A 23950-nucleotide genomic window follows, 5' to 3' on the forward strand; every position below is an offset into this window, starting at 1 on the left:
GGCTAACTTTAATAAATAGAATTTTCCTGCCACTCATATACTTCTACTGAACTAAGGGTTTATTTTATTGTTTTATTTTAGTTCTCTGTTGAAATGTAACACGTAGAGGTATATAAAACAAAGAAAAGGCTTGGGCATACTTAATGACTTTCATTTGGAATTTAGGGATATTAATATCAATTTGTCCATGGTAAAAATCTATTTCTTTAAAAACTCAGAATTTTCTGAGTGGTGTATGTCCTAACATACGTGGCACCACCCAGAGTATCTGCCATTTGCAGTCCTCTATGTTTAACTCCCAATGTTCTTGCCACTGCTTTTCCCTTATTATATTACTGTGAGGCTAAGAATTCAATCCCACACCATCTCGTGTATAGACTAGCATCCATCATGTCACAAAGACAGGAACATAAAATAAAATTAGGGTGATTTTTCTTAGGGCCTGAAATTAATCAGCTCTACGTCCAAGGAGAATACTGACTTGAGGAGCTCTACTCCAGGCGACCCCACAATGGCTAAGATGCTATTTAAAGAGACTCACTACCAACAGCTCCTTTGATCATATGTAACAGTTCATGGGCTACAGCGTGCAATGCTAGGAGGCAACATTTAATAGTTTCAACTTCCCATGACAGTCAATTGAAGTATTTTCACATTATGATATTAGTAGAGTTGTGCAATTATTACACAGATACATTTAAGTCCAACGGAGTCTTCCATCTTATTTTAAAGATTCATTTTTTTCTATTAGTGAAAAACAATGAAAACCCCAAACATGTTATTTTAGCAAATCATACTTTTAACATCAAAACAAGCATCTATCATATATATTTGTTAAAGTTTTAATATTAAACTGCTTGTCTGCATTGAAATATGTGAAAGTGTATCTGACCTGGAAGTACTTCAGACATGGGTCACTGGCCGTCAGCAATGGTGCAGGAAATGGGTTATAATGTGAAATCTGAAAAGAGGGATCATTTGAGAAATTAAAACCCTAAACAACAAAGCATGTAAGGAAAAAAGCATACCATTGAAAATCCTTCCAAAAGCTGTTTAAAATGTTGAACAAATTTTGGCAGAGAATGTCCAAATTTTTGTTTATTCATAGTTGGTTTTACCACTTTTGACTAAAATTTTAATTTCTGCTTAGTCACATTTCCCACAAATATCTGAGTTTTTTGTTTTGTTTTTTCCATTCCAGGCTTAAGTTCATCTATCTATTTACCTATCCATTTATCTATTATCTATCTAAAGTTTTTAATGCTTTTTCTCATTAAAAACACACAATTCAGAAGCCAATAAGAAAAAAACTAGTACACTTCACCATATAAAAATTTAAACCTTCAGTTTAGAAAAAAATAATGGCTATAAACACAGTAATGACCAAAAAAAAAGAAAAAACCAACAAAAAACTAAAAAATGACATAAAGAGCTAATTTCCTTTTCATAGAAAGGACTCCTTGAAATTATTAAGAAAAGTATGAGTAAGCCTGTAGGAAATGAGGCAAGGACAGGTACAAGTCCCAAGAGAAACACAAATGTCCAATAAATGTATAAATAATTAGCCTCACTTAAAACTAAAGAAAATGTGAATTTAAATAATAATAACTTACTGGTTTTCCTATATCAGTCTGCCAAGATTAAGAGGCTTGACATAACCTAAGGCATGGACTGGAAACGAGTTATTAAACCTTGCTGGTGGGAGTAAAAACTGGCCAAACTCTTTGAAGGGCCATTTAGAAATATCTGAGTACATTAAAAATGTATGGACCCCACTGCTCAGCAATTCCATTTCTAAGAGTTTATGTTATAGATACACTCACATAGACTCTATTGTTCTAAAGGCAAAAGATCAGTAACAACCTAACTGTTCTTTAGTAGACAGCTGGCTCATTAAATTATGATATAGCCATATAATGGAGTCCTGTGCCACTGTCAGAAAAGATGAAGCGGATCTACATGAGCTGATATGAAAAGGTGAATGACATGCATAGCATAGCATGACTGAATTTGAGTAAAATCTTTAAAGGCATATACATGTTCATACACATGGATTCATGCACACATGCACATGTACACACACTCTTGCATTTATAGAGAACATTTCTTAAATGAATATTAAAGAACTAAATATAGTGGTACACTGCCAGTTTACCAAATTAGATGCATAATAAGGAAGACTGAAAACAGACCTTATTTTCAATGAGTTTGCTATGAGAAATGTCACTTAGAATGATAATGTTTTATTAATTCAAATACGGATACTGCAGTGATTCCATTTATATAAAGGACAAAAACAGGAAAAACTTATCTGTGGCAGGATAACGGTTGGCCCTGGTGGGCAGGAAAGGGGGAGGGAGCAAGAGGGCAGCCTCCAGGATGTTGTTATGGTAATGTTCTATTTCTTGATCTGGTTGTGAAAATTCATCAAGCTCAATCCTCATGCCCACATTTCTGTATGTTTATTACACATCCTCGAAATGTTCAAAGAAAAAGTCAAATGCTAGAGGTTTACTGAAGCATTATACAAATGGAAAAACTTTATGCAGGGGTGGGCCAAAGCAGGTTTACAGTGGTGAATACTCGAAACACAGAGTTTATTCTTGTATTATTATTTAATCATTATTGTATTATTTATTTGTATTATAACTGTAAACTACTTTTGCCTACCCCTGTAGTTGTAAACCCTAAATTCTAAGCTAACCTTTCCAAACTAGTAACCTTTAATGGGTATTACTTCCATCCTTATGATTCAGATAATGACCTGACAACAACCTGGTCTACTGGCCCACGATACATTTTTAATCATATTTTCACATATTGTGGGTAAGGCTCATTGCTCTGCTCTCATGAAAAGGGTGAGTTTATCTTTAACTGTCCTGAAACAGCAGGGTGCTTCCTCTATCGCCGCTGCTTTTTGCCCCAAGCCTCTCTCAGTTCCTTGAAAGTATTTCGCGATTCAATTTTTCTTTCTTTCCATTTTTTTCTTCAGTGTACCTTCAGTTATAAGCAGAGACAGATGTGAGGTGATAGGTATTTCAAGAAAACGAATACCAATCAAATAGAAGAAAGCCAAGAAAAGGCATCCTTTCAGGAGTATTTTGAAAAGGCTTGAACAAAATCTAAAAATCGACATACTTTTTAGTACATATAATCCTTAAAATAGAATATTCCTTTTTTCCCCCAACACAAAACAAACTCCAACTTGTATAAAGTTAAAAACTGGACAATCTTCTAATCACTTCAGATTTTGAATGGCCCTGTGGTACTATTATCTGACCAATATTTATTCCATACTCGCCATGAGCAGGGAATACTTTAGTGCACCAAAAACCACCTTCCCCACTCTCATGGAACTTACACTCGAGTTGGGGAGATGGCTATTAAACACAAAGTTACTCAAATCAGTGTATTAGTATATATGTTTCAGAGGAAAATAACTCAGTTCTACGAGAATATCTGATGAAGGAGCAAGTACCCTTCCCTGAAGAAGTAAAATTCAAGTCAACCTGAGGACTAACCAGGATTTAGCTAGGTAAACACTTATTAGACCTACTATGTGCAAGGCACTCCCTGGCCTGGGAATGAAGCACAAACACGCAGAGCTATCTTTCCCTTGGCACTGGTATCCTTAATGAATATATCTAACCCATAAAACACTTTCCAAGGACTTTGCGGCATGAACTAATTCTAATTAAATAATAACCCAAGAAAATATAAGCACTTAAAATGGTATTAGGAATCATCTATAGACCTGCCGGTGTGGCTCAGTGGTTGGGCGCTGCCCATGCACCAAGAGGTCGCCCGTTTGGTTCCCAGTAGGGGCACAAGCCCAGGTTGGGGGCCCAATCCCCAGTGGGGGCCTGCAGGAGGCAGCCAATTGATGTTGTCTCTCATCAATGTTTCTCTCTCTCTCTCCTTCTCCCTTTCTCTCTTTCTAAAATCAATAAAGAAAACAAAATATTAAAAAGAAAGAGAGAGAATCATCTATAGCTGTGCTGTCTGATGTGGAAGCCACAAAGAGAGACAGGGAGCTACGAACACTTGAAAGGTAACTAATGCAATTGAGGAACAGAATTTTTAATTTTATTCAAACATAATTAACTTAAATATAATTTATGAACTAATGCATGGGAAACACTTAAGTCAGTTTGCAACTTCCTGGGTAGTGGATCTGCTTTTCACTATAAATTTTATGAAATCTAAATACAGATCAAGTATTTCCAATGAACATTCTGCAGTTGACTGCTATAAATGTAAACCACACGCTGATTTTGGAGACTTTGCATAAAAAACTGTAAAGTACTCTCATTAATAATTTTTAAGTATTGATTACATGTTGAAGTGATATTTTGAATATACTGAGTTAAATAAAACATTGTTAAAATTAATTGCACCCACTTATTTTTTTAAGTGCTGATCTAGATAATGCAGACGGATTCTGAAACTTTCTCCTCATCAAAATATTGTCTACCTCTCCTATAAAAGCAAAGACAGGCAGAAATGCTAGCTCAGCTGTAAAGCTAGAGAAGGTCTGCCAGCACTCAGAGCAAGTGTCTTTGCTTCCTGAAAAATCATTACTGCGTTCAAAGACTCCGGGAAACAGTAGGCCACCTCAAGTTCCACATCAAGAAGACAGTTGTGACTTTAAAACAAAGCTTAAAACTACGTTAAGTGAAGCAATCTAGCAACAACAGTTTCCCTTCCAGCAGTGTTTTTGTGTCCTATTAATGAAAATCCATAATGCTTATATACCTTGTATAATATTATCAGATCTCGATTAATGTCCAATTGGACCACAGAGGAGTGTCCCCAAGCAGAAATAACAGAAGAACGATTAAACAAAGGAGTGAATAAATTCAATGCCCACTTGTATTTTATTTCAGTATAAGATGCTACCTACCTTTCCCCCACTAGACAGCAATATATAAATTTGAAATTATATACTATATATTTATTTAACTTATTATATGATAGTCCAATCCTCAATGTCTTTATTTTTGTCAATATAATGACCTTACTAAGAATGTTAAAGTAAATTACCTCACCATAGTCATGCTCTTATGTGTTCTACTTACATTACTGATTTTTTTAAATCATTAAATTGTTATCATTTTTTTCCTAATAGAGGGTAAATTCTTTGAAGAAAGAGCTGTCTTATTTATTTATTAATTTTAATCCTCACCTGAGGATATTTTTCCATTTATCTTCAGGTAAAGTGGGAGGGAGGGAGGGAGAGAAACATTAACATGAGAGGGACACATTGACTGGTTGCCCCGACAACCCCAACCAGGGCTGGGGACAAATCGCAACCAAGGTACATGCCCTTGACTGGAATCAAACCCATGACTCATTGGTCCACAGGCCGATGCTCTAACCACTGAGCAAAACCGGCCAGGGCGTCTTAATTTTTAATTTAACTTATTTTTCTTTATTGATTTTTAGAAAGAGAGGAAGGGAGAGGGAGAAAGAAACATGGATGAGAGAGACCATCAACTGGCTGCCTCCTGCATGACCCCCACTGGGGATTGGGCCCATAACCTGGGCATGTGCCCTGACTGGGAATCAAACTGGCTGACCTCTTGGTGCATGGGTCGATGCTCAACCACTGAGCCACACCGGCCAGGCTTTAATTTTATTTTTTATTGAGGTATAATAGAAATAAAATTATATTAGTTTCAAGTGTACAATACAATAATTTAAAATTTGCATTTATTGCAAAATGATCACAGGAAGTCCCATTAACATCCGTCACCACACATGGTTACAGTTTTTCTTCTTGTGATGAGAACTTTCTTTCTTTTTTTTTTTTTTTTTATCCTCACCCGAGGACATTTTTCCATTTTTTGTACAGATAGAGTGGGAGGGAGAGAGAGGAAGAGAGAGAGAGAGAGGGAAACATTGATGTGAAAGGGACACATCGAGTGGCTGCCACCCGCACGACCAATCAGGGCGGGGACAAACTGCAACCGAGGTACGTGCCCTTAGCGGGAACCGAACCCGGGTCTCTCCGGACCGCAGGCGGACGCTCCAACCGCTGAGCCAAACCGGCCAGGGCGAGAACTTTCTATGTACTTTAAAATGATGCCAGAGAGACAAGAGGCACAAATAAAAATCAGACAAAGAATTTCACTATACCCATCTTCCCCAAATAAAGTAAAAAAGTCTAACCACTTTTTCTTCTCAACTTCCCTCGCTCTCCGTCCTGTCCACTCCCTCTTCGCAACTTTAGCACTTCCCACGGCCCCTAACTCCCGCGGCCGCAGTGTCAATTCTCCCAACACCTCCTCCACATCTAGCCCAGCTCCACAGCTCCAACCACCATCACGCCCTCATCCAAAACCCCCAGAACAAAGCTCCTTCAGCCACTGACAGTTGAATACCCAATGGATTCTAAAACCTCTCGTTTACTCAAATCCTTCATTACCTTAAAATAGTTACTATTTTGCTGAAAACTCAAACCCAGTGCATGTCTATTAGACCCAACACCCTCTTGCTATCCAAGTACTTGCTAACATCCCCTTTACTATCTTGAAGTGAAATTCATAGATAACATCACCTATCTACACGATAACTTCCAGAAAAGGAGAAATAAAAGGAGAGAGACGTTTGGACAAGCAAATTCTTGGGTCTGACAACAGCAGCAGTCACACGAATGAACAGTGATTGGATTCTCGCATCTACGGGTAAAATCTCGGAGTGTGACAGCCGTAAATGCAAACTGACAGTGGCGTGTGGCGTGTTGTCAACACAGACGTCACGACTGGAGTTGCTGTCAATAGTATCCATTTCAAAACACTGAACAACTCTAAGAAAATTCCAAACAGCGCTAAATATAATCATCTTACAATTTGAAGGAGTGTCTATTAAAGCCATAAAAACACTTTATGTTTGGACTTCTAGGTTCAGATCATCATAAACATGTTGTGCACCCACAAGAATATTTGGTAGGGTATTTGCAAGCTTTGCAGGGTGAGACAGTTTTTGTTACACAGGTTTGTCCTGGGTACAGCAAAACATTTATCATCTCTGGTCTCCACCCTCAAAAATGCAAGTAATGGGTGCCCTAGATAACTCCAACTCTCAACTCTGAAAAATCAAACCTCAGCCCAGAGTTCTCTCTTCCTCCCTGTACCCCATTCAATACATAGGTCCTATATGATTGTGCACCAACACTTCGTGTTTGAAGCGTATCTTATTCAACTGCAAATTGTGTTGCCATCAATCTGACAGTTACTATGAGGATTAAAAGAGATATGATAGGTGGCTTGCTTGCTTTGCTTAGTGCCTGGCGGATACCAAACATTCAACAATGCTAACTGCTATTACTGTTCTTCTTAGATTTCCCTTACACATATGACCTGTTTTCTCAATGAGGGTATACGCTTTCTGAAGAAAAGCAGTCTCTTGGAAACCTCTGCACATTCACCAGAGTATTCAATAAACTTTGGTGGTCTACATCCTCCGTCTTCTCTCCCTACCCTGTCCTGCCGTCTTGCAAAAATGCTTCACAAGTAATAAGCTGAGTCCAAGAAAGAAGCTAAGAACTGCAATTATAATGAAAACTTGCTGCCTTTACTGAAATCATTACTGTAACTGTTTAGCACAGAAAGGGCTGTCAAAAACTATTGTCTTACCCTTGCTCTTGACACTATACAAGGTTGCATTAGTGGATAAAAACTTTTAAAGTAGACACTGCATTCCAGAACTAGACCTATCTCCTAATTCATATTGATTTAATCTCACTCTAAAGGTTTAAAGATTTTTTCCCTGAAGAACTTAATTTCTATCTAGAGCTATAAAATGGAGCAGCTGCCTCAGATGAGCAGGGTTCCTTCCATACCCACTCTACCTAACATTTACTGAGCACATACTATGTGCCAGACATTGGGCTACATGGGGACTTTATAAGGATTATCTTGTTTATAACTTCCAATAACCCCATGAAAGAGCTACTATTATCACATCAATTTTACTGATGGGGAAACTGAGGCACACAGGGTTAGGTAACCTGTCCAAGGTCACATGGGAGGCAAATGACAAAACTAGCACCAGGACCCACATCTCTTTGTCTCCAAAAAGCAGACTCATGACCACCATGTTACGTTTCTCAGGACTCTTTCTCTTGAAGTTGACTCAAATTACCTGAATCAATTCTACAAGACAATTCTTGCCACATTATAATTCTTTTGAATGTTTGTGTCCAATATCCTGATATCCAGTAAAACTACAAAAAGGGGGGGGGGGGGCTCTCTATTGCTGACAAGAAAAACCTAAGTCCTCTTTTTCCTTATAGCTAAAGACAGTAAAATGGATTACAGTTAAAATCAAATGTGTGAAATTTTAGCCCACTCTGAGGGTGGGTTCCAAGGTCAAAAACTGAAGCAAAACTCAACAACAAACTTACTTTGAAAAAAATCTTTAAATTACCTACTTAGTACAATGCACACAGTTTTTTTCTGCTAAAAAACTAAAGTGTGTGCAACTTTATGATGCATTCATAATGAAGGGTATTTAGTAAGTATGTGTATATGCAAATTTTTATTTCAGTGTTTTGTATTTCTGCAGAGAAGAGAGAGGTATGGCATATAATATTGCACTCTATGGGAATAAACTTGATTTTTAAAAAACTTTGAGATATAATTACTAGTAACAATTTCTTGCCATCTGCACACCTGGGTGCTGCATGGCTGCTGCTGAGAATCACTGTTCTGGAAGAGCCTGAATGTTACACTTATTATAACTACTGTAGAGAGAAAAAGCAATGAAAGTGCAGAGACTGATCCTACCTCTAATGTCTGTATCTTAGGCAAAAACATTCAAGGAGTTTGGTTTGTGACTCTAGCCTTTTATTATTATTATTATTATTATTATTATTTTATAACTGCCACTGCACTTTATTTTTAAAATTTGTTTTTCAATTACAATGGACATTACATTAATTCCAGGTGTACAACATAGTGACTAGACATTTGTATACCTTATGAAATGATCACCCTGAAAAGTCTAGTACCCATCTGACACTATACATAAGTTATCCAGCTCTTCATCACACTTGATTCAATGTTCTCCCACCCAGATTTCAAAACCAATTCTTTTTTTTTTGTCCTCACTCGAGGACATTTTTCCATTTTTTGTTCAGATAGAGCGGGAGGGAGAGAGAGGAAGAGAGAGAGAGAGAGAAACATCGAAGTGAAGGGACACATCGAGTGGCTGCCACCCGCACGACCAACCAGGGCCGGGGACAAACTGCAACCAAGATACGTGCCCTTAGCGGGAACCGAACCCGGGTCTCTCTGTACCGCAGGCCGACGCTCCAACCGCTGAGCCAAACCGGCCAGGGCCAAAACCAATTCTTAAACACTATCAAACAAAGAAAAATATGCATAGCAGGTGAAAAATCCTGTTTTCTGACATGAAATCCAGGGGAAAACACCAACAACTGGAACAGAAATATTTTCAAGATAGAACAATAAATGTAGGTTTTCCCTGTATGAGTTACCTTTATAACTCTTAACAAGACATCTTTTTACATAACACAAAAGCCTGATCCCCACTTTTCATATTTTAAAGGCATGTCATCTGCAGTTTAGAAATCACAGCAATGTTTAATGCGGCTAAGAAGTGCTAGTTTAAAATATGCTGCTGGATAGCTGTGGAGGGCGGTCTGCATTAATGGCCTTAATTAACAGCTTCTCTGTGTCCTCACTCCCTGCTTGGTAACTGTGGTCTCTGCCCATAAACTCAGACCTAGCTGTGTGACTTGCTTCGGTCAATAGGTTAGCAAATGAGATGACACAGAAGCTTGAAAAGCATGGCCCGTTTCCAGCCCCATGAAAAGGAAACGATTTGTGCTACTGGCCCTAGCACACTCCCAGGTCGGCCTGCTGGAAGCATGTTGGAGACCTGGGTGGGAAACCTGAATCCTCTTGGCCAAGGGCCATCTCAGACCAGCCTAAGGCAGCTAACCACCCAACACACGGGAGAGCACTGCGAAGCCTGCGCACTTACCTGCAGCTGCAACCACATGAGTGAGCCCAGCAGAGACTAAGAATCACTCAGCCATCCTGTAGATACTAATGGCTATTGTTTAAGCCACTAAATGTGGGGGCGGTGCCTTACACAGCATTACTGTGGCTGTAGGTGAGTGATACAGTACTTATACCCACAATCGAAATGATATACTAGAAGAGCATTGGAATTAAACCTCAATCAATGCAGGGGAGGGTTGATGCTATGTGAGAATTCCGTTGTAGGAAATCAAGTTCTTTTTTTCCCTCTTAATGTTAAATTTCTCTTTTTAAAATTGAAGCAACATTGGTTAATAACATTATATAAGTTTTAGGTATAAAACATTCGATATCTGTATACGCTATAGTGTGCTCACCATCACAAGTTTAGTTTCCACCTGTCTCATATATTTGACCCCCTTTACCCACTTCATCCTCCCCCTCCCCCCTTCCCCTCTGGTAACCACCAATCTGTTCACTGTGTCTCTGAGTCTGTGGAAACCAAGTTCTTTCTCAGAGATTTACACCCTCCCCAGATTACACGGGGCTGTCTGCCTCTAGCAAGGCTGTATCTTGGTTTCTACTGTTGTTCATTCAGAAGACACAACCACGTACACCTTGCACATTAGAACACCCCATGACAGCAAATTTTAGGAATTTTTCATAAGGACATATAAGCAATACTACTTCTACTAGGAACAAAATCAGAAACAAGTTAAATGCCCATCAATAAGAAACAAATTAAATAAAGTATCATATCTTTACAATGAAATAGTGTTCATCATTTAAAAGTGAGAATGTTTCTATAGTTAGTTACATAGAAAGATCTCTCTTAAATATTATTGAATGAAAATCTATCCATAAAAAAGTATGATGAGTATATTAGAATTCCACATATAGTGCTTTTAACTTTTCAGTATGTATGAAAATTATCATAATAAAAGCTGAAATAAAGAGAACATGTATGGTGTTATTCTTTCACAAATTTTTTTTTTTTTTTTTTATCCTCACCCGAGGATATTTTTCCATTTTTTGTACAGACAGAGTGGGAGGGAGAGAGAGGAAGGGAGAGAGAGAGAGAAACATCGACGTGAAGGGACACATCGAGTGGTTGCCACCCGCACGACCAACCAGGGCCGGGGACAAACTGCAACCGAAGTGCCCTTAGCGGGAACCAAACCTGGGTCTCTCCGGACCGCAGGCCGACGCTCTAACCGCTGAGCCAAACTGGCCAGGGCTCTTTCACAAATTTTTAAGAAAAATTTTATGGTACTAAATTTTATTAAAGTATAGAACATTAACAAGATTAAATTCCATATAAACATAATGATTTAAAAAAAGAATAAGGAACAGATTGACATCTTTACAGACAATGAAAACATGACAAAAAGAGATTTTTTTAAAAAAAATTGAAAATATAATATACTATTTAAAAAGAAGATAAAAGAGATTATTTTAAAAATTATATAAGACACGGAAAAACAACATACATCTGAATTCTAAAATATATACAGACAGTCCCTGACTTATAATGGTTCAACTTACAATTGTTTAATTTTTACAGTGGTATGAAAATGATATGCATAATAAATTACACGAGATAGTCAATACTTGATTATAAAATAGGCTTTGTGTTAGATGATTTTGCCCAATTGTAGGCTAATAAGTGTTTTGAACACATTTAAAGTAAGCTAAACTAAGCTATGATGTTCAGTAGGTTGGGTGTATTAAATGCCTTTTCAACTTACTACATTTACAAATACTATGGGTTTGTTGGAACATAACCCCATCTTAAGTCCAGGAGTATCAGTATTAAATTAATTTATATCATTTATTCAATGTCTCTGTCTCCCCCATTTTGAAAAGCTCCATGAAAGGACGGACTATGTCTGTTTCATTTATCAATATATTCTAGTGCCTGGCTCCTGGCAGACATTTAATAAATAGTTCATAAAGGAATAAATAGAAAAGTTCATCAAAATGTTAACAGCAGTGATCTCTGGGTGGCAGGATTTAGAAAAATGTCTTCCAATGTTTTATATGTTGCTGATTTATGTAAATTTTTCTGAGAATGAAACGTTTTCATATTCAGAGCAAGAGTTATTTTCGATTTGGTAGAAATAAAGTTTGTGCATTAAGTTATACATGTACATACCATATCGCTTTAAAAATAAAGGAAGAAAGAACAGCCCCCCACCCTCCCTACCCTCACTGCATATGTCTCCTGTTCATAAATGAAGGCTCTGGGGTAAAAGCGATAAGGCTGAGTTTTTCTGAGGAAGACTAGGTTTAGAGTTTGTGAAAAGGAAGACAGCAACCACCCCCATCTGCTTTCGATGTTATATTTGATAGATTTTACTCTGTAGCTCAGAAAACATGTTAATAGGACTTCTCATGGTGAGAGGAAGGGATTAAAAAAGCAAAGAACCCAGTTTGGCACCACATGGAAAACGGCTCAGAGTGCCTGCGGTGTATGGACAAAGATAACACCTTTTCATAAAATTTACACGCCAAGACATCCCCAGTACACAACCAGAAAAGCCGATGGCAGTGACAGAAAAAGCACCAAACAGGACAATCCCAAACAAGAATGAGATGCAGCCTTAATTTGTTTAACTGGGCCCTCATATATCTATTAGAGAAAACAGAAAATGACTGCCTCACAAAGCAGATGGTCTTCTCCAGTTCTTTTTTAACAAGATAATTAAAGGAAACGAAAGAGAGCAAGGATCTTGTTAAATTGGCCAAGGAAAATGATTTCATCTGAAGTAGAATGCATGAGGTTTTGAAGACAGGAGCTCGAGTTTGCCCACAGAGCTGACACGGGTCCTTGCGGTAATGCCTACATTAGAAAGGAAAGCTGTTCGGAGGGCAACCGCCTCCTAGACAGCACGGAACACCCTGGCGCCTTATTAACAGAGGCAAGAAGGCAGGCTGAGCCCCAGCCAGCATGGCTCAGTTGGCTGGAGCATCATTTTGTGCACTAAAAGGTCACTGGTTCGATTCCCAGTCAGGGCACATACCTAGGTTGAAGTTTGATCCGTCAGGGGTGTGTATGGGAGGCAACCGATCAATGTTTATATATCACATTGATTTTTCTTTCTCTCTCCCTCTCTCTCCCCCTCTCCTTTCCTCTCTCTCTAAAATCAATTTCAAAGTATTTTAAAAAGAAAGAAGGCTGAGGGGGGACATGGCCCTGTGGAGAGAGTACTGGAATGGGAGTCAGGACACATGGGACTTGACTTCACTTCTTGATTTTGATTCTGAGGAACCTACCTCATTTTGTCATGTTCATTGTTTGTAGAGAAGCCCATTATTCATTCACCCATCCTATCTTAGTAGAGAGAACGAATGAGATAATGAGAAAGAAACCTCTGTACAACAAAGGCTGGAAGTGCAAAATTGTTAGTTTATAACGAAATTTTGTTTCATTGCTTAATATAAAAGTCCCTTGTGCAAAATTAAGAATTAAAAATGGGGGAAATAGAAATGAGGGTTCCAATGTTTTGAACCCAATAGAAGAAGAAACTATATCCATTTCTGTTCTCCTTTAAGCTCCAAGACAAGTTTTTGAGAGAAAGGAGAGGCAAAGACAAGTGTACCTCAAAAGCAATTCAGCTTCCAGACCAGATTCTTGACTGAGACAGTGACAGGAGCCTGGGGTCTTTTATGGTCTTGGCTGGGATTCATCCAGAAAGAGCACTGCTCCAAAATGCCACCACGTATGGCTTGCCTTCTGAGCCTGAATTTCTCGCCAAAGCTTGGGGGATATTAAGCCCTGGGTGACATTCAGTACCTAACAGTCGTTGAGGGCTTCCTCCGCGCTAACAATAAACAGTGTGCAGCCTCTCTCTCAGTTCCCACCAGTCCTAGGAGGTAGGCAGCACCATTCTCCTCCTTCGCGGAAGGACACTGAGCTACAGTGAGCTCAGGAAACCTACCAAACACCAGGCAGCTAATGAGCAGCAAGGCCCAGGCTCCAAACCTGGTCTACTGATTGCAGAATCCTTCGCTTAATTGTCCATGCTACTGCCTCTGCCAGAGCTGGTGAAGCAGACTCCAAGGAGCCCACCTGCAGCTTGCCAGTCCTCCCCTACCGGTTCCAGATGGCGAGGGTCATAACCCAGCAACTGGTAAGCGGCTTCTCTTCAGCCACATCACAAAAGCGCACAGAACTTTCCTTCTGACCTGCCTCTGAACTATTCCTGGATCTCCCCCCGTTCTCCCTGCGTTCTTCAAATCCTCTCTCCTTCAGACTTTTCCTGACGCTTCTAACCTCAGTTTCCCAATCCCGCCCCATGAAAACTAAATCCGCTCTGTGTTTCAACAATGACAGTTAAATCCCATTTCCACACATTATGTATATGAATCGATCCCAATTTCACCAGAGTGGTTTAAAAGACACCGGGCAATTTTCTTAAGGATAAAAATGTCTAATACTTATATCACACTGACTATTTACCAGGCATTGTCTTAAGACTTTACACATATTAACCATTTCAATCCTTAAACCACCCTATGAGGCAGGAACTGTCAGGATCCCACGGTATAAATGAGGTAACAGGCAGAAGAGACTATGTGATGGTCTGAGGTCACACGTCTACCAGGGGCAAAACGATGTTGTTTTCAACCTCTCTGAACGTCAGTTCTCTCATCTCAATAATAAAAGAAATATTTACTTCACAGGAGAACTCAGCAGAAATGGAATAAACATGCGTAAAGCAGTTTAATGTTTATATTCCCCCTTCTCCCTCTAATATGTCTGAGTCTAAGGTACAATCACCAGACATTTTAAGATGAGAACACGGGGGTGAGAGATGTGGGCGGCATTCTTTCAGAAGCGTTGTCCCATCTGTGCACCCCGATACCCCTCTGAGTAAACAGGACCCACCCCACCTTGCAGATGAGAGGTTAGGGAACGCCTGCATGGACACTCTGCTAGTGACGGGCCAGAATGCAAACCCACACGTGCATATTGTCTTTTCAATGTTCTTCAAGGAGTCTGAGGACAGGGAGAGCCACATCTTCTAGTTCCCATCATCAGTCCCGTGTGTCCACACCCAGAACAGTGCGCGGCTGGACAATCCCACATGCAGCCAAGGCTTATGTGACTACCTTTCCCCGAGAAAGCAAGATGAAAGCCAGAATCAAAGACAAAAATAGGTGCAGTCCCATTTACGGATCCTGCACAATTAGCAACTCCTCTGATTTAAGAGAGATGAAGAAATGATGGAAGGAAGGAGGGAACAATCAAAGGAGGGAAGGTGAAAGGAGAGGGGAAAAAAGAGATGGAGAAAAAAATGTCCCCAACTGCAGAAATGGTAGGAAAACACACACCAAACTTGTAATCTCGATGTTCTCTCATCTACTTCAGGATCTTTCTCCCCAAAGGGTATCAGCTACTGATCTTGGAACAAAGGGCTGGTCCTCAGCCCTTCAGCTGGGCCTGCAGACAGGTCTCAGGAAGACAGTCCCCACTAGGATCATGGCTTTTGGGAAGGAGGCAGGAGGGAAGAAAATTACTCAGCCCTAACCAGCAGGCCGAGGCTGCCACCAGGACAGGGTGTTCCCTTCAACACAGAATGCCCATTCACAAAGAAAACCAGCAGCCTTTATCTCTGCCATGATCGGCGCTCCTTGTCAAAACGGAAGGGCAGACAGGAAAGCGGAAGCCAAGAATCACTGGCAGGGAAGCTAAAACAAAGGTGGCCCCCAAATGCAGGACCACACCCATCGCCTCTCCTGTTCTCACTCCCAGTATCCTTAAACTGGGAAGAGGACAAGTGCCTTAAAGATCACAAATGACCTAAAAAATACTGTTCAGATCTCCTGTGGACTCAATGTCACGCTAAGACAAATGAGCGTTGGAGGGTCCATAAACTCAGACCTTTGTTAGGACACACTTCTGTGGGTCTTTTCTCTGGATTGTTTTCCCAGGTTGGGAACCACTGTACCCATTATCACAATGAGAAAAGAGAGCTCTGCAAAAATAAACCATCACCCTCCTGCCAAATCTCCTTCTCAACTTCCTTAATCTGGTTGGGCAGAAATCTAAGTTACGCCCCACCACCTCCCCAGCCCCACGTCCAACTGGGGCCCTGGCATCACTAGTTCATGCCCTGAAGCCACTGGCACCTGTATGCTACTCCCATTTTCACAGTCATCACCGAAGCCAAGCTTTTATGGACTCTCCTGGAGGCCTGCAATCCACCTCCTGATTGCCCATCTGCCCTCACCCCTGTCCTCTTGTACACTCCTGCAGATGCACCTTTCCAGGAGAAACCCACCTTTATCAGCACACACTCACACTGCAGACCAACAGAAATGGGATTCTAGGGCCAGACCACCTAGCTTTGAATTCTATTTCCATCACTGCCTGTGAGTGTCTCTTTGTAAATCACCTAACCTCTCTGTACCTCAGTTTCCTTAACTAGGAAAGGGAGATAGAGTACCTACATCAAAGGCTGTGGGACTTAAACAGATGTGGGCGTGTGAAGCACAAGAGTGATGGTGGCACACAATCAGTGCGATGTGTTAGCTACCATCATTGTTCTCGTCATCGTCGTCATCATCATCATCATTTTAAGAGCTCCCCATCATCATCATCATCATCATCATCATTTTAAGAGCTCCCCATCATCATCATCATCATCATCTTTTAAGAGCTCCCCATCATCATCATCATCATCATCATCATCATTTTAAGAGCTCCCCAACGGCTACCAAATTCAATTCTAACTCCATTGATAGGCTCTCAAGATCCTGCAGGCACTGGCCCAAATCAGTCCCAACCTGCCCCTAATCTCTATGGACATAAGCCCTTCCTCTATCTCCTGATCCCAAAGGGGCCCCACACTGGGTTGCATACTGTCCACGTAAGGAACATTCAAACCTGTGAAGAATTTTTGTGAGTTTATTTGAGCCAAAACTGTCAATAATTGCCAGGAAGCAAAATCTCAATAGATTGAGATAATGTTCCACACAATGGCAGTTTTGCACCTTATTTTATGCATCACAATCAGAAGAGCAGATGCAAGTGAGTTACATGAAATCCACTGGTGACATATTAAGGAGGCGGGAGAAAGCAAAATGGGGAAAGCTCTGGGACTGGATGGAAAGTAAAATGATAGACGTATACGTCTTTTACATAGGTGGGTCCAGGACAGTTCGCAGTCAACAAGTAACTCAATAACAACGAGGGAATTTGTGGTCTCTGCAAAGTGGTGCCTGTGCTTTGAGGGGTCTGGGAAAAGGAAAATTACTTTGACATTCCAAAGATACGTTATCAGAGATGCAAAAAGACCACAGACAGGCTCAGTTAAGGTAAAGACTGACCTTTATCTGGGAAGATGCCAGCCTAGGACATGACTACCTGCCCAAACTGCTTTCAGTTAAAAAACAGTTTTTAAAGTAACCATCCTTAGTGGTTACTTTAGGTCTTTGAGTTTGTAGGCCTTCCCTGAACTTGGCAGGTTAGCATGTGGCCCCTTTTCATCCACAATACTCTTTACTGAGTCCACTACAAATTTCCCACTTGCGTGGTTCTATCATTTGCTGTACCTGGGATGCCCTCCTGCTATCAGTGCCTGTCACACCCTCACCAGCTCTCAAAGACGGACACACGGATCCCACCTAAGGCTCTGCCATCAAGAATTCCAGCAGACAGCACCGCAGACGTAAACACATCTAGCCGGTTTCGTGGTCCTGTCCTTACCTGCCCAATGGCCACTTCCTGCTCCAACTCAAAAAGACCCTTGCTCCTCTCTGGGCTTCAGTTTCTTCTCTGTAAAATGAGGCATCACAACAGATGGTGTATACGGTCCCTAAGCCTACACAGTGTTTCCTCATTCCTATGGAACAATCTTTCAAGATGCATTGGGTAATCTACGTATTTTTATTTTTTTAAATGAATGACTGAAATTATTTTAGGTCTTAAGTTCTGAGGTTATGGAAAAAGTGGGGTTTTACTAGATGATGTCTAAAATCCCTTTCTCTTTATTATTTGTTGAGCTCATGACTTACAGTCCCTATTTTGCTAACAGCTTAGAAGACAATTTTCATTTTACACCTTATATTATCTCCACAATGCACTCTACAGAGCCATTTCTACCCCTTGTGTGGAAAACAAAGCACTAAGTGTTTGCACTAAGTCCAAGACAGTAAAAAAGAAAATACAAACTAATTCCCCCTACCCTTCTTTCCAACAATTGAGAATTCCAGGATAAATAGTCTGCTGTAAAAGAACCAGTCCCCCAAATTTCTGGAAATCACCAGGGTGGAACTTAGCCATAAAAACTCTAAAAAGCAGCAGAAAACCTAATAATACCATTACCCTGAAGTCCAATAAAGTCTTTTGGACTTTAAAGCACATTTTTAAGAAATCGGACTATTTACGCTATTACCCCTAGTATCGCTTTAGCTTCCTATAGAGTCATAAATACACACGATGCAGCTCACCGCCATACTGACTAGAACTATCGTGAAAAGGCCATGAGGAAGATACTGCCATGAAGTACGGCTCTATGGTACGTGTGACAGCAGGTTGGCGCAGACAAGTTCATTTACTTTGAAAACTGCATTTCTAAATCCATAACTCATCATTTTCAACTATGAGCAACTTTTTTTTTTATCCTCACCCGAAGACATTCTTCCATTTTTGTTCAGGTAGAGTAGGAGGGAGAGAGAGGAATAGAGAGAGAGAACAAAAAAAACATTGATGTGAAAGGGACACATCAAGTGGCCGCCTCCCGCATGACCCCAACCAGGGCCAGGGACAAACTGCGGCCGAGGTAAGTGCCCTTAGCGGGAACCGAACCTGGGACTCTCTGGACCACAGGCCGATGCTCTAACCACTGAGCCAAACTGGCCAGGGCGACTATGAGCAACTTTTAGTACGAGTTAGAATGTCCTTGTCAGAGACTGTTTTCACAGGCGAAAGGTCACACTGAACCTCAAGGAACATTTACGAGGCCGTCACAGCACACAGGGAAAAGTTTATTACATTTGTATCTTCCTATCTGCTCCAGTTAGCACTGTATTCAGCATCTGGTGTCAGCAAACCTAAGTATCAGTGGATTCGACCAATAGAAAGCAGTTGGAAGGCCCAGGGTGCTGGTGTCTATCCGACAAGAACGACGGCAGAGCAGGATCTCCACGATGCTCTTGGCTGTTCCTTCATGCTCACCCCTCTCAACAACAAGAGGACTGCTGTGCATTCAGGCATCTAGCAGCATTCAGGGCAGAAAGCCGGGGAAAGCAACAAAGTGCCGTGACAGGCTCATTTTTCAGGTTTCAGCAGGACACTACATGCTTTCCCAGCAACCCTACCCCCATCCCTGTGGACTTAGCCTTAGGTCTCACCTGCTAGAACAAGGCACATGGCCACAGCAGCTATGTGGAATGCTAGGAAGTCAGGGGTCAGGGCTGGGATGCTGGCTTACGCCATCACGGTCTACTGTCTGAGGCTGGTCTCCATGCCACCCTGAATTAAATCCAGGTCTCTTAGCAAAAATGGACTAAGACATGAATACTGAATGGGCAATTCACTGTGCCTCCATTTTGGGTCTCCACCTTAGGAATAAGAAAGTCGTCCAATAAATACATAAGATACAATTAGAGTATTTCCAAAGTGTTTTCTGCTCCTCATATTGAAAGCATCTATAAAATGCCTATAAAAACAAACAAGAGTTGTTCAATCTTTAGGGTCATATGCCCTGGTGAGGCACAAGAAGGTTTTACAGTTGTGAGTATGTGAAACACAGAGTTTATGGTATTATTATTTATTAGTTGTATTATTTTCCATACGAACAACTATAAACCTACTTTTGCTCGACCCTGTACATATACAAACAGGTAGAGGCTGGCAGTCAAATGGTTAAAGGTGAGTGTGAAGTCTTGCTGCTGTGAATTCTGGTCACAGCCTGAGCACTAAGAAGCTCCATCTGAGGTGAAGTTCATCTTTCCACAGGCAGAAGGGCAATGGTAGCTGTGCTGCCAGCTTCTAAGGTACCAGATGGGGGAGACACATCCTAACAGTACTTCCCCACCTGCTTTCCCTCTGCTTTTACCCACCTCCCTACCTCTGCATACCCCTATTTAGCACCAAGGAACTCCCGTAGGATCCTGACACCCACCTACTTAACGTCTAGTGGCCTCCTGCTGCTCAGAGGAAACAATCGAAACTCATACCAAGGTCCTTGAGTCTGAGTTCGCTCAGCCTCCTTCTTCAACCTCATGGACCACATGGCCTGCCACGCCCACTATGCTGGGGCCGCCGTGGCCTCCTTTCCATCCCCTGGACTGCCCCTATTCCTGTGGACTGGATCGAGCTTTAGTTCTCCCCACGCTTTCCTACGCTCAGGTCACAGAGAAAACACCACTTCTTCCGGGAGTTCTTCCCTATGTCACCCTGTGTCAGAGGGGCCCTGCCCAGCAGCTCTCCATCATTCTCCTGGTTCTCCCACAGCACGTGCCACAACCCACAATTATCTTCCCTGTTGCATGGCCTTGCTATTGTCTGTCTCCATCACTAGAATAAATAGAAGTTCTATGGGGCATCGACTTTCCCTGCCTTGCCCACTGTTCTCCACCCAGCGCCCAGCACACCGTAAGGCCTCTAGACTTAGTTTTACATTCCTACTTCCAGGATGGGCTTCATGCAGCTGACCTCTAACTCCCCTCTATATCACTAACCCCAGGTGTGGTCACCTAACGAACCTTGCATCCCAGGGCCTGAACCCACCCCTCACCCCTGCAATCCTGATCTCGGAACGTTCTTTCTCTCCAGCTTCTCTCACATTTATCAAAGCAGGCGGCACAGTGGTTAGGCACACAGACCCTGGAGAAAGACAACCTGGTTTCAAGTCCCAACTACACCACCTACGATGTAGCCTTAAATAAGTTACTTATCTCCTCTGTGCCTCAGTGTCCTCATCTGTTAACTGAGTGACAACAGCAGCAACTGTGTCACAGAGAGCTGCTGGGAGGGTTCAAAGATACACATACAGTGCTCAGAACAGTGCCTGGCTATGTGTTAGTCATTAATCATAATATAAGTAGCTTATTATGAACTTGTCTTTGTTCTCCCTAAGGTCTGCACTGCCCTGGGCCCTTTCCGTGTGACCCCTTCATTAAGTCGCTCTATGATATCCCATTTCAGGTGCCTTCAAACACCACCCACAGCACCTGTAATTCCATAGCTGGTCTTCCAACTATTAGGGGCAGGGAACATCCGGCCTGCGGGCTGCATAAGGCCCGTGAAGTCAATACCAGCTAAAACCACACGCCTCACCAAATTAGCCTGACCAAACATAGCAGGATAATTTTTAAGTTGATAATTTTGTATGGCACTCGAATGATGTTATAAATATCCAAATGGCCCTTGGCAGAAAAAAGTTTCCCCAACCCTGATCGAAATACACACACACACACACACATGCACACAAACACTCGTTCAAGAAAGGTCTGGAAGGTTCAGAGGCTAACAGCAACCTGACCTATCTCATGACTCTGAAATAGGCCAAGTCATTCCTTTCAGAACTTTATGGGTTTCATTTTGCAAGGATTTCTGTGGCCTTCATTCAGGTCATTGACATTCATGTCCCCCGGGAACAATGTCAGGTTTACATAAATAAGCAAAGTGTCTAGGAGACCTGGAAAAAATAACTCCCATTTGCTTTGGCTTCGAAATTGCCCCATAGAGTTGCATATTTCTCTTCTTTCCTTTCAGGGGCTGCTCCCAGGAGATGGAACTTAAGCTCCCAAAGTGTGGCTGGGGCATGTCCTCCCAGCTACTCCGTTTAGCAGGAGCTGCCCTGGCCACCCCTCTGGACAGCACATTCTTCTCACCTCTGAGTGAAAGCTTGTCCACATACATAGAAGGGGCCGTTTCAAACCCTTTTCATGGGGAGTGTGGGGAAAAGCTGCCCGACTGTTATCCCACAAATGCTGGGCATGAGGTCCTCAGGTACTCAACACACTACGAACAGGTTTCCTCGCAACAAGAAAGCTAGTCTATGGGAAGAGAGAACGGAAGTCACATCCCCCCCCAGACTATTCTGCCATGTCTCCTATTCTCATCCCACAACAAAAGCAGTGTTGATTCCTGCTACTGAAGACAACACAGGCTTCCTGCTCTGCGCTCTCTTGTTACTGTGGGAAAGGTTCTAGACCCCGAGCGGCCAGGTGAAGAGACTTTTTCATCACAATATAAAACTTCAAATCTCAACCTCAAAAAAGGCAGATTACAGAGGAGGATTTTAAAAGAGAAAATATTTACAAAGAAGGGATTTTTAACATGGAACTTTAATTTGTCTCGTCAGATAAAAAGAAATAACCTGTCGTTAGTACTGTGAATACCAAGACATAACCTTATTCACTAGACGTGAAAACAAGTGCTATATTTACGAGTATCTAAAAAATACTGGCCATAGGCAGGTCATCGGTAACCAACTTCGGAGCTCAGGCTCATGCGCCACGTACAAATCTGGAACCTAACTTACTGATTCTGAGATGTGTACAGAAAGCAGAGTTCTACCAGTGATCAGGTGACCATTGTGGGACCTACTCACTGCATGAGGAAACCATGGTTACTCAGGTACAAGGCATCCCAACCCATCCACTGACTTAATAATTATTTAACACTTATCTATTTTTAAAGTCTGCAGAACTCAGGGATTGTAATCTGGTGATTCAAAGGTATTAAAATTCTATGTTCAGGGGGTGGTGATAAAATTTCTAGTCAATATGGTGAGCCGAGGTGACAAAGAAGGACTCTGCCTATTCCAAATACATGGAAAAACTGAGTAAGATATAACTAATAATGTTTTCAGTACAAAGAAAAAGTCAAAATCAGGAGAAACAATTCCCTGGGCCAGTGTCGGAGGAAGTGGACAGGACTCATACAAGGATGATCGAATGGAAGCAGATAAAACTTCTCCAGAGGGCGGTCTGGACGTGTGCAGCGTGTCTTTACAATGTGCAAGCAATCCTCTAACTTAGCGATTTCAATTTTAGATATTTTTTTAAGGAGAAAAAAAGAGTTAAGAGTGATGCCTAATCTAGAAGGACAACAAAAGACTGAAAATAGCCTGAACATTCAACAATGGGTGATTATTAATCAAGATATATCTATGCCATGTAATAAAGTACAGAATCATGAAATATCACATACTAGAAAAATATTTAATAATATCAGAAATGTGCATGATGAATTAAGCTACAAAAAGCAGGTCATGCAATAAGATGGACAGTATGACCACAAAAGTAGATAAAGGTACAGATGCATGCGTGCACACACACACAGGCTGCAAAGACACGTGCAAAATGTCAAGGACCTTTTTCCCCTCGTGCTTTTGGTATTTACACATTTTCTAAAATAAACGGATCTTTCTTCCCCTCGGACAGAATAAAAATCTAATCGATGTTATTTTTAAAGTCTTATTGGCTTTAACCTTTACCACCTCCTATATCCACTCTTCATTCAAGGAATTTTATTACTAAAATGTTGAGACTCCCCAGGGGTTCTTCTGCTGCGATCACTCGCATCTGGACAATCCTGCAGGACTTCCTTCCGCACCAGGAAAACCAATTAAAACCAGAGCAGAAAGCCCCTCTCTTGGGATACTACATCCTATCCTGGCTGCTCCGGGCAGTGAGACACACTGGCTGTTAATGATTTGAGCACTGCTCCCAGGCTCCTGGTCTTACCGCAAATTCCAAACGTTTCCTCAAACCCTGGCTAAGTCCAGAACTGCCCCCACACACACCCTGCAAACTCCGGTTCTGCCCAAGCTCCAGTCCCGCGTGACCTCCGGCCAGTGCTCTTCAAACTGAGAGCTGAGATCTATTAATGGGTGGTGAAAATTCAACAAATGAGTCCTGACCAGAATTCTTTTATCATGATAAAAGTTCCTCCTCCTACCTCGGTGAATCAGCTGTCC

At 41.4% G+C, this 23950-nt stretch overlaps 1 protein-coding gene across 5 annotated transcripts in view; it reads right to left on the reverse strand.

Annotated features, from left to right (window-relative positions):
- APBB2 (amyloid beta precursor protein binding family B member 2) overlaps positions 1–23950 on the reverse strand; it is a 281249-nt gene that overhangs the window by 186962 nt on the left and 70337 nt on the right. For all 5 annotated transcript variants that reach the window (XM_036279992.1, XM_036279983.1, XM_036280010.1 and 2 more), the window contains exon 4: positions 893–961. In XM_036279992.1, coding sequence (XP_036135885.1) covers positions 893–911 — 19 coding nt within the window. In that variant the 5' untranslated portion in view covers positions 912–961. The remainder of the gene's footprint in view (positions 1–892; positions 962–23950) is intronic.

This window comes from Molossus molossus, unplaced genomic scaffold (genome assembly GCF_014108415.1).
Source record: "Molossus molossus isolate mMolMol1 unplaced genomic scaffold, mMolMol1.p scaffold_m16_p_1, whole genome shotgun sequence".
Taxonomy (NCBI): domain Eukaryota; kingdom Metazoa; phylum Chordata; class Mammalia; order Chiroptera; family Molossidae; genus Molossus; species Molossus molossus.